This window comes from Salvelinus namaycush, chromosome 1, assembly GCF_016432855.1.
Source record: "Salvelinus namaycush isolate Seneca chromosome 1, SaNama_1.0, whole genome shotgun sequence".
NCBI lineage: Eukaryota > Metazoa > Chordata > Actinopteri > Salmoniformes > Salmonidae > Salvelinus > Salvelinus namaycush.
Genome location: NC_052307.1, coordinates 12,906,244 through 12,918,359, shown reverse-complemented (window position 1 = coordinate 12,918,359; position 12,116 = coordinate 12,906,244). Strand labels below are relative to the sequence as shown.

At 43.7% G+C, this 12,116-nt stretch overlaps 1 protein-coding gene across 1 annotated transcript; it reads right to left on the bottom strand.

The window, feature by feature from the left end:
* Positions 1-2,564: 2,564 nt before the first annotated feature.
* LOC120053857 (CCN family member 1-like) lies at positions 2,565-7,089 on the bottom strand. Its single transcript, XM_039001130.1, has 5 exons — positions 6,092-7,089; positions 5,566-5,779; positions 4,964-5,329; positions 4,602-4,804; positions 2,565-3,811 (listed from the first exon to the last, which is right to left on the bottom strand). The coding sequence occupies exons 1-5, from the start codon at positions 6,161-6,163 to the stop codon at positions 3,509-3,511; spliced, it is 1,158 nt and encodes a 385-aa protein (XP_038857058.1). The 5' UTR covers positions 6,164-7,089; the 3' UTR covers positions 2,565-3,508.
* Between the last annotated feature and the right edge of the window lie 5,027 nt (positions 7,090-12,116).

Sequence of the window (12,116 nt, the reverse complement as noted above, 5' to 3'; positions counted from 1 at the left end):
AAATGATTTATGTGTTTGGAGAGGGCCATTGTACATTTTCTCATTAGATTGAACCAAACTAAACTGTTTCCAAATATGACAATCCATTACACAATTCATATGTGCAATTAAAAGGCATAGACTGTCAATAACCACTTCCACCTTCCAATTCATATATTCGGAATCATACAAATTTGACGTTTACTAGACATTACCATTTACTTTTAAGAGACGTTTGGGCGAGATGTGGCAATACATTTATTTGAATATAGTTTATTTGAATAGTTACTATATTTTTGTGTAGGTTAAATTATGTATTTTCGTATCATATCTTTCATAGTAAATAAAGAGCTGGGGATCAACAATAAGAAAATAAAACATTTTCAAATAAGACTGAATCCTAGTATTATGAATGTTATTAGAGTAGGCCAAATACACAGTGGTTAAATTGACTTTGGGTCAAAGGGAGAGCCCGGCTCAACCCTGACCCTAACCCTAGCTTCATGTCCACACCCTGGCTCAACCCTAACCCTAGCCATAAGGCTAACCTTAGCTTCATGTCCTCACCCAAGCTCAACCTAACCTGCACTGCTTGCTCGGGGCCAGTAGAGAACAGTGTTCTCTTGTGTTGTAGGCCTACGAGACAGTGGGCAATGAGCAATGAGAACTTCACTGTACTGGAAAATTGTGCTGCAGAAAATATCCACCCAGTGTTGGTTATTTTTTCCCTAGAATTTTTGAATTTTTTAATGTAAAGATATGCTTTAGAGTTATATGGCGGGACAAGTTAAATGTTGTGTTTTACACAATACATATCACCGATTGTAGCACCTGAACTGCTGGAATCTTTAGATCTTGGTGAAACCTGACTCCTGTTTAGAGTGACATTTCTCTTAGGGAGAATAATTTTTGCAACAAAATAAAAATGTGTTTTTAATTGACTTATATGACAGTTGTCTTCTGCAGAGGATGCTATGTTTTTTGGGGGGGAGCTTCTTCTGCTCTGGTTAACCTTCCACCCAGGCCCCCACCATACCACTACTTCCCACAGACCCTGTTTATTTCTGACATATTTCCTTTTCCTATGTTACGGCCATGCTGAAACTCAGTTCTCTGTGAGGCTGGACAACACCTGTAACTTCCAGCCTGGTGTCCAGGCCAAAGTAAACTCCACCGCAGAAGGAGGCTACAGCCAAAACAATTCACAGGGGAGAGAACTACATTTATACACTGCCTTTGAGTAATGCTCATTTCACCGGATGCTTTGCTTTCATATAATATGTGTTGGTATAAGTCAACTACAGTACATGACAAAGCTTCTGTTTAATATGGACTGGACCCTTAGAAAATTCCATACCATGATATTATAACCCAATTTTAATACTCTTCCCTTGAACAATCAACTATCACACAGCCTCCTATAACCTCCTCCCCAGTCCTCATATTGCCATGGTTTTCACTGAAATGCAAGAGCACCTCTTTGACAGCTGTTTTGTCAAACGTTGTCCTTGGACATCAGCTTTAGTGTTCAATAATTCTGAGAACGATACTATTTCCCTGAATTTACAATACCAAATAGCCCCACTAGACAAACACTAGAGACCATAGTCTTTGGAGAAATGTGGTACAGTCAGAAGGGATACAGCCAATAGGAGGATTGGGGCCTTTAGTGAAGACGATGGCAGATAGTACTGCGGTCTCTATGGTGATGATGGAATGCCATGTGTGCTCTGTAGGGTTTTGTCTGTCAGTGGACCAGTGAACAAAATGCAAGGAGAATGTATAGGCTCATAAGAAATCAAACTGTCGCCCTATTCCCAGCCTTATCTAATACCCTTATCTAACCCTATAGTGTATGATTGATGTGTCCAAACCTGAATTTCAAACTAATTACATTGAGCAGGTGAATAGATGATACATTGAGATGATCCGAATATATTAAACAGTAGACCCATGCTGTAACAGCCTCAGAGATGCCATTTAGACAACTAGCACACTGGATGTCAGTCTGTTCCGAGCCAGACCAGGTCTGTAGACAGTGGTGTGATAGACAGGGGAAGAGGTCAGCATGGAATAGATAGACAAGGAGAGAGATAGGAGACAGAGGGAGGACGGGGTGTGGAATTTGGGAGGCCGCTGTGATGTTTGTGCTGCAGACCAGCCTGTATGTATAAAGATACAAGGGAACATGATCATGGCTAGAGTACTGACCCCGGCCACACTGGAGACCCAGCCTCTTCTCTCCGGCACCAGCCCTAACCACAAAACAACAGGCTGGCTTTCAGCACTGCTCCCCTCTCTGGAGTAGTACACTCAGCAATAAAGTACCTCTATAAGGTAAATATCAGACTCACCACCTTCTGTGAGCCTATCCCAACTCAGGAGAGACTTTTGCTTTCCCCCCTTACTGTAGTATCCCAGACCAACCACCCGATACTGTCATCTAAATCACCATCAACTAACACACCTCTCTGAGAAACACAAGTAAGACAGAGAGGGGCACGTGTTGAATGTTTTTATTCAATTTTTCAGAGTATTATTGATCTAGAATTCAAACAATATAGAAATCTTAAATATATCAAATACAATCTTCCCTCCAGTACAAGTCTCTATACTATGAGGCAATAAAAACACACCCCGGAAAATGAGGTGATCTCCATCAATTGCCACTCCACTAAGAGTGAAGTCTGTACACTATACTCTGTCATATGACACAAATACACACATGTAAACACTCTGTTTCTCGCCCTTTCATTCTCTCTCACACACATAAACACTGAACTTTACACAATGTAGTATACAGTTAATTACAATCATTGATGAATTTGTAGAATGATATCCTGTCCTCTTTCTATCATCGATGTATCAGACAAAACATTTCATGAATGTAAGAGATTGCCCATGGTCGTCACTCATCACATCCTTACACATTCACTGGCCTCACTAATTTACACATTTCTATTATGACAAAAATGTATGTCTTTCACATACACACATATACATTCCTTTTCCCTTGCTCCTCTGTGATTATAGAGGAACTTGACAATGTTAACAAATAAACATTATAAATAATGAGGGGGAAAAGCAGACAACCAAACTGATTAATTTACAAGTTCAAAATGACATCAGGAAAGTGACATCAGGCCATCCATAGTCTGTTGTGCTCAGTGCTGTCCCTCCCTCCACCAGAACAGTTCTGTGACTGTGTCATCAACAGGGAAGGGACACTGGACCTGGCTGTGGAGAGCAGTTGCTCCACATCTCTCATGTCGGATAACTTGTGGCAACGTGTCAGGAAGCTTAAAGTGCAAGCGATAGTTCTGCCTGGTTGGATGGAGCGGCCACCTAGCCGAGGCTCTCTCTCCCATAGTCTGGCGCTGGTGCAGGAGGGAGAGGCTGGTGTCCAGGAAGGGACTGAAAGGCAGGGCTATCCCTGGGCAGAGGGTGGGTGGAAGATGGGGAGAGGTTAGCATGCACTAGCCCTGTCTAGTGTGTTGAGGCTAGGGTTAGGCATCCTCCTAAGCCTGCCTCAGTGCCTGAAGTTGTGGATGTCGTTGTGCAGGCTGACAGAGGGCCTTGAGGGGGAACTGTGATTGTGGCAGCTCTTCTTGCAGCTGCAGCTCTGGATCCACATGACGTTGCGTGTGAAGCCCTCTCCGTCGGGACATTGGAAGCGCAGGCGGACGGTGCGGGTCAGTGAAGGGGTGCAGCATCGCCCGTCCGCACAGGAGCCACAGGTGTGAGGCCGATGGCGGCGTGTTGTGGAGCAGCCAGCAAAGTTGATCCTGATTGGCTCCTGGGGGCGCACTGTACGCTGGCACTTCTTTAACCTCTGGACAGTCAACAAACAGAGTTAGATAACTGAGCTATGTATTCCACAAAAAAATGATATATTACAAAAGTTCTCATAATTAAAAGTGAAATATCAAATGTTATATGTGCTCTAACGCAATTTCCCACATTAGGTAGTTGTTGTGGAATTGTTAGATTTCCCACATTAGGTAGTTGTTGTGGAATTGTTAGATTTCCCACATTAGGTAGTTGTTGTGGAATTGTTAGATTTCCCACATTAGGTAGTTGTTGTGGAATTGTTAGATTTCCCACATTAGGTAGTTGTTGTGGAATTGTTAGATTTCCCACATTAGGTAGTTGTTGTGGAATTGTTAGATTTCCCACATTAGGTAGTTGTTGTGGAATTGTTAGATTTCCCACATTAGGTAGTTGTTGTGGAATTGTTAGATTTCCCACATTAGGTAGTTGTTGTGGAATTGTTAGATTTCCCACATTAGGTAGTTGTTGTGGAATTGTTAGATTTCCCACATTAGGTAGTTGTTGTGGAATTGTTAGATTTCCCACATTAGGTAGTTGTTGTGGAATTGTTAGATTTCCCACATTAGGTAGTTGTTGTGGAATTGTTAGATTTCCCACATTAGGTAGTTGTTGTGGAATTGTTAGATTTCCCACATTAGGTAGTTGTTGTGGAATTGTTAGATTTCCCACATTAGGTAGTTGTTGTGGAATTGTTTGATTACTTGTTAGATATTACTGCACTGTCGGAACTAGAAGCACAAGCATTTCGCTACACTCGCATTAACATCTGATAACCATGTGTCTCACTTTACCTTGATTGCTGGGGTAAGCTGCAGGTCACATTGGCGGACCTGACAGAGTCGTGTCTCTCTGACCAGCCGACACTCTGCGTTGTTATTGGTCACCCGGCTTGAGATGCCCATCCCGCACGTGGTGGAACATTCCGTCCAATCAGTGGTCTGAGGGAAGCATCTGGCGCTTAGCAACACCTGGGACCTGGGGAGGGACACCAACTCTGTGGAAGAAAAGGACAGAGTCATCAGCAACATGTAGGGTAAGGCTTGGGAAAAACAAACATATAGGGCCGGTTTCTCAGCCTAGTCCTGTACTGAAAAGCCATGACTAGACAATCTGTGGCTGGGAAACTGGCCCTTTGGGTTAGGCTTTACTGTACCTCTAAAGGTGACTCCAGTGCTGGCCTGATAGCGTGGCTGGGCCAGGGCTTGGGCCTGGAGCTGGTTGTTGATGTGGTTTGGGAGGGGTTGTGGGTCAGGTAGGGCTGCCTGTGGAGGTTCCTCTGGGTCCTCACTGATGTTGTTTTTGTCATCACAGACCCACTCCTCACAGCAGCGGCCCCGGGGCCGTGCCAGCCTTGGCTGGGAGCAGCGCCAGTCGGGCAAGAGCACCTGCTGGGGACAGAGTGGCATGCAGCCCACCACCCCGTCCATGCAGCTGCACTGGTGCTGGCAGCTGGGCTGGAAGTCCTCTCCATGCTGGTAGACACGCCCGTTGAACTCACAGGGCCGGCCCTGGGCCTCCGCTGGGTAGAAACAGAGACATTAGCAGCACTGTGGACTTCATACCCCTATGGTAGTGTGTTACCATGATGCTGAGCATTTGACAACTATCTACCTGGATCAATCTAATGATCAGAATTCTACTACAATTCTGAAAAACCCATACCCAGCTGCTACTCCCATAATTCTGCATACTCCCATACTGGCCCAACCACCTCATTTCTCTCCCACTGATGTTAGGGGTGCTCCTGGTCCTTACCTCGGCACAGGCCTCTCTCTGGGTCTCCCCCAGCCCCCAGGTGGCAGTGCAGGCCCTTGATGTGGTCACAGGGCTGGCTGGGGCTGCAGTCCTGGTTGAACTGCCTGGCACACACCTTACAGCAGCCGCAGGCGTCTGTCACCCAACTAATGCCCGCTGGGCACGATGGCTGTGAGGGGCCACAGGAGCACTGGGTAGGACAGTCACTCTCCACCTGAGACAGACAGCAGGGTCAGTGTTAAACGTGAGTTAGGGTCGGCACAGCAGCAGTAGGGTGGAGGTGAGGGGAATGCATTCCAGGCTGATTTCTATGACTACTGATACAATAGTATATTGATCTCAGTACCTTTCTTCATTGTAACAATACCAAAAAAGTTCAACAATTATTTTTGTAAAAAAATATTTTTACATAGAAAAATAAAAAACAAACACAATGTAAATATGGTCATGCAGTGTAGAGAGAAAGAGTGAATGGGAAATAAATACAATGAGGGCAGGAAGGTAAGAATGCATCTTTGAAACTCACCATGACAGCAGCACTGGAGAGGAGAACGAACAGTGTGGAGACGGTCCGTCTCAAACTAACCAGAGAAAACATCCCGAAGGTGTAGATTACACAATTTAAATTAGAGATAAAGATTCCGTCCAGGAGGTCGTTAGATTCTAGAATAGATACCTAGTGTCTGTGATGATATACTGTCCAGAGCCTGCACCTGAGTCCAGAGGAGAGAAGTCTATCTGTCAGTTCACTTATTCCTTCATCTGTTTGAGTGCACTAAAAGGTACACCAGTCTAGTGTTTCTTTGCTCTCCTGCAGTGTCTTTGCTCAGCATGGGTCAGCACTGCTCAGCTGGGTTAGCTCAACTTCATATAGAGATTCCCTCTGTGGTGCCTGTACTTATAGACATGGGCAGACCGCCACCTCCCTGTGACATCAGCTCTCCTCTCAAGGAGGAAGAGAAAGTGAATCAAGGGGGGATTGAGTGAGTGGAGTAGGAGAGGAAGAAATTGCACCATTGCTACATTACTATACTGAGAAACCATGGTTATATTACAAACACAACTCTGTAGGCACTTCAGTGCACTGACAGCTTACTATCATATGTCCCTAATGCTATTGAAAAACTACAAGAAAAGATCATTGCTGATAAATTCATAATAAGTAAAGCTAAGTGTGGAGTGGCTTCAAATAGTATTTGATTTCTTTCAAACAGGTTGAGCATTTGATTGAGCCTTTCTTTAGTGCCAGATGGGTGTGGTTTGCACTTTTGGGACTATTCCATGGGAGAATCTCAATTGCATATTCCTCATGTCCTCTCTTCTCGCCTCCTTCTTAAAACCCATTGGATGGAAAGCCAGATTTCCCTCCCCTCTAACCTTGTCCTCTAATGGGTTTTGGGGAGGCGGGGAGAGGACGCGAGGAGTAGGAGTATGCAATTTAAATTCTCCCCATCAGTCCCATTTTGCCTTGAAAGCTCAATCAAATGCAGCTTAAAGGGTAATTCCACCACTTTTTAACCTCATTTTCATTATCTCCATTTTCACAGTACCAGTGTCTACATGTGTAAAAACGATGCATTTCTACATTTAGTAGAAAAAATCTAACATTTAAAAGTTCTATCCCATGACGTCATCAAAAGTTACAATTTTTAAAAACCCTATGAGATTCGCAGTGACGTGGGGAGCAAGAAAACATCTTCCCTCTGGCTAGAAACTTGTTGCAGGTTTGAAAAATCAACGTTTAAAAAAACAAAAAACGTTTAACCCTACACTGTGATGTCACAGAGAAGTCTTTATTAGGACCTTTCATCTTATCTTTGTAATCACTGAACATAGAAACATGCCATTTTCACATATGTAGACACTGGTACGGTGCTGGAGTTAATGAATATGAGGTTGAAAAGTAGCACATATGTCCTTTAAGTATTTGTATTTGAATAAACACAAACACTATTTGAACCCAGGGCTGCAGGGCTGTGGGATTCCCATACTGTGGAGTGACACGGTAGCTACATTCTGGCATATGAGCGATATTTGACAATGGGGGTCAAGTAAGACTGATGCTGTCAACAGAAAAAAACAAGTGCAGGTGTAACGGAAAAAATGAGTGGGGAATCCCACTCTGGCATGGAATCCACTTTAATAGGGGAAGTAGTGATGCAGATAGCAGAGAAAATCCCTGCGTACAACTCCTCTGGCCCCAGCCACCCCATTGAAACGCATTGCCCAGGGCAGGGCACATATCCTGTGTTCCCTCCATCTCTTTCCTAATGGCCACATTCCAGGAAACAAAGGCTCTTCCACAGGTTCCCATGTTTGGTAGGAAAAATGAAACATTCCCATTGTCATCCCAGCGGGACATAAAAAGTGTTTTGTTCGAGGGCAGGAAGGCCCTGCATTAGGCCTTGGCTCTCATTGTTATGAAACACAGGAAACGTAATTTAGCACATTTGATGAGGCCACTGAAAACCTGCAGAGCGAGACAGAGAGGAGTGAGTGTGAATATAGCAAGCCTCTCACACCACAGGAGAAGGCAAAGAAAATAACTAGGACCTGTTTCTGTGGATCCTTGCTCAATTTGTGAGACCTGTCCTCACTTAACCCAGTTCACCTTGACAAAACCACAACAGAGCTTCTTCTCCCCAAAATATCAAACAAAATATAAATAATAATGGTTCAGAAAAAAAAACGTGTCTTATTCACATATATTTTGGACGTGTCCGAAAATCCAGTATTTTTGGTCTGCAATTCTCCATTTTATATAGGACATCACACATATTATTATTCAACCAGACCCATGTCATCTCCTCCTAGGTATTGTTCCTGTGGATACACTCCACTCCTCTCCAGTTAAATTGAGATTATCTTTTAGCAGCAGAAAGGAAATGTGTAACAAAATGCACCCCCAAAAGATATGTGGTTAGGTCTGCGTGGAACTTGCTGTCATGGAGAGAATTACATCAATCTTTCAACATAGACAGCATAGGTATGAAGATGTCTGGTCAAAGTTCCTGTCATATTGTACTGGTCTTATTCTGGAACTTCTGGGTTTTTGTGTTTGATTGTTTATGTTATTTTTCTTAAGTGGTTTTTACATATTGTATTCTTATTCAGACTCTTGAAATGTTTGCTTTATACAGCCAAAATGTACCCTTAACATGTGAATCTCACTACGCTCCTTTGTAAAGACTGCAAAGATATGTTGTGTATGCACTTTACATGGTCTTTATGTGCTCTTTAAATAAAATTAATGTAAAAAAAAATGTATAAGACAAGTATCTTTGAATACAAAACCGCTTCAGAAATTCAAGAATTGCGAGGAAAGAACCAAAATGAAAAACCAAATATAAAAACCAACATGGATGTGTTGAGAGTGGAGGCAGCAGGAATCTCAGTGTGAATAAAGATCAGTGGGTGGGAGCAGAGGGGAACCACAGAGAGCAGATGTTGCTACTAACCTGCCTGCCACTGATGTGGGGACGGAGGAGCACTGTGGAGAGAGAGGAGGAATGGAGGGAGAGAGAGGTGAGCCACAAGCAGCGCCTTACACAAACACCCAGACACCCAGGCTACTGGGCTGAAACCACTGGGACACTGGGGATGTTTGAGAGAGAGCACCTTTTTGGGGAGGGAGGGGTGGGAGAAGGAGGGCAGCTGTCTGGATTCCTGGCATTCCTGGCCCACAAAGGCAGGATGTGTGTGCTGGCCGTGGTTTGGCAAGTCCCCCCTGGCTTTCAGCCAGCCATTGTTTGTCAGATAGACAAACATTTCCAAAACAGAGGGGTTAGGAGCCCTGGCGATTTATCAATGCTGTCCCTTTCCAATCTACTCAGCCTAGTCTCAATCTACTCAGCCTAGTCTCAATCTACTCAGCCTAGTCTCAATCTACTCAGCCTAGTCTCAATCTACTCAGCCTAGTCTCAATCTACTCAGCCTAGTCTCAATCTACTCAGCCTAGTCTCAATCTACTCAGCCTAGTCTTAATCTACACCAACAAACCACCACCCAGATTTACTCCTATCCACTCCTGTGTCTGCAGTCTGACCCATCTATACTGTATGACAGCAGTTAGCAGCTTTACTATTTTGGAGGCTTTTACAACAGCTTGATTTCTGGTCTACTCACAGTCTGAAGATAATGGTCTGTGGACATGTTGATATTGTTGGCAGCCCTGATGCCTGTAAGTACCCTGCGTAGTGCAGAGAAGGGCCAATGATGATGGGTATACTCATGTATCATTGGTGAAGAAGTGGGTAAACAGGAAGTCTACAGTATCTACACAACACTCAGGAAGAGGTGTTCTAATGTCCTAAAGACTGACAGTCAGTAATCCAAACAGACCTGCCCTGAACACGTAAATCAGTGTAACTGGGTTTGTGGGTGTGAGTAAGTATTCCATACTGTATCATAGCAAACAGACAGTTTCATCAAGTCAACTTTATCAGACTGGTGTACTGTATAATGAGAGTCCTCTAAAGTACTACAACTATTTTCTTCACTAAAAGTAGACAATTAAAAAAAGACACTCGTACATAACTGTCTGACAAGTACTGCATGTGACTTGCATTCTGAGGTACAGTATATAACAGTGACTGTGGGAGCAACGTCACGTATATTTGGGTAAACATCTACCCAGTGTAGAATCAGCTGGGTACGTGTGATGCACCCTAACCCACCTCATGACACCCCCTCTATAGGTCAGGCCTCCACTAAATTCCTCACACTAGTGTCCTAAAAACCTTGGCTGGTACACTCACACAGTCAATCATCAGTAACCCTTCAAATGGTCCATTCAAAGAGCGCTTGTTTGTTTGCTAAATGCCCATAATTGTACATGTATAAGAGAGAATACTGATTATACAACAATTCTTTAAATACGTTACATTTTGTACATTCCTGTAAGGCAGTTGAGCAAGACAGCTGTGAAAAGGATGATGTCAGGGGGCACGGTCATTGGGCGTATGGATCCACGACTGGGGGTAGACACCGGTGCATCTCTCCTCCAGTACGCTCCTCCATGAGGCCCCAGGGCAGAGCATGATAAGTAGACCTGTGCTAGCCTAATGCAGGTGTGGCTCTCCTGCACCCATTAAGAGACAAAAGGACCTCATTTAGGCCTAACCTGGCGGCTACCCAAGCAGCAGAGCTGAGGGAACCCATGGCCGGTGCATTCCTTCACCCAGCCTAATAGGAGTGATGAAAGCAGCCAGGAGAAGAGACCCCCTCAGCAGAGCTCTCCACAGCACTGCAACAACCTGTCCATTGTGTGGCTGACTGACATGAGCAGGTGTGCTATAGTCAGGTACAGAGAGACAGACACACCTTCTCTGAGAGAGGAGAGGTATGCATGCCCACTGTAATCAGTCAGCCCATGCTGTAACCCAAAACTACTGCTGAATCACCTGATATTGTGAAGAACACCCACCTACACAAGGTTAGGAGTTTTGGAATAATTGCATGACAGCCAGGCACAATACACATGCAATGCATGGAAACATAAATAGAATCCCAGGACAGAACTACTAGGCTGTAACAAGACATTCATTATAAACCATCTCCCGTAACTGAGAATCCAGACCACCTACACACAGTCCATATCAAAATGAATCCTTCCTTTTACCTAATACACTGTGGCTACTTATAGCCTACATCAATTGAAAATACTTTGATTCTCCTCCCAATCCAAAAATTCAATCAGACAAACAGATTATGGGCCAAGGCAACCATACCTACTGACACTGCTTTTTGCTCCAGTGAATCTGAGGGTTCTTAAGCTGCACACTGCATATTAAACTAAGTACAAAAAAAAAATCTAACTTGCATTTCAAAGGGACTTTAGTGTGGGAGTTGCTGGTGTAGCTGCATGACAGAGAGTGTCCTGTTAGTGGGGAGGAGAGAGGGGGATGGGCTGTGTGGCACCATTACACAGTGGTGCCTATGATTCAGAGGGGAACATTTTATCGCAAAGAGCTGTAAACAGAAAGTTCTAGGGTTATCCAACAGGGATGGTGACACAAACACATAAAGCTTACTGTGACTGAATGGGCCACTAGGCTGGTAATAGCCTAGAAAATGTAACCCACCATACACTTGATATTTCATGCAATCTACAGCTGATGATAAAACAGCTACGTATGTCCAGGTAAGGGAGTCAGGCCTACTGGATATACACACTCCACTATCATAGTTCAGAGCATTAAGCAATACTTTCTTTAAGTAGTTAGATACTTCGTTATCCAGCAGCTTGCAGCAGGCACTAATATCTAATGTCCAATATTCAGTGTTATGCCACCTAAAAATAGTCCAGTTTGTTTGCTCATTCAACTTACTTGAGGTCATTCCTAATCAATTACTTCTTTATACCCTGGTGCAGTGGTGTAAAATACTTAAGTAAAAATACTTTGAAGTATTACTTAAATAGTTGTTTTGGGTATCTGTAATTTACTTCACTATTTATATTTTTGACAACTTTTACTTTACTACATTCCTAAAGAAAACAATGTGCTTTTTACTCCATACATTTATCCTGACACCCAAAAGTACTCATTACA

Bases quoted from the DNA above. Each gene is read 5' to 3' on its own strand.
- LOC120053857 (XM_039001130.1), bottom strand. From the start codon at position 6,163: ATGTTTTCTCTGGTTAGTTTGAGACGGACCGTCTCCACACTGTTCGTT. The intron at 4,805-4,963 runs GTACAGTAAAGC...TTTCTTCCACAG, and splicing joins CACTGGAGTCACCTTTAGAG to AGTTGGTGTCCCTCCCCAGG. The intron at 3,812-4,601 runs GTAAAGTGAGAC...TTGACTGTCCAG, and splicing joins AGCTTACCCCAGCAATCAAG to AGGTTAAAGAAGTGCCAGCG.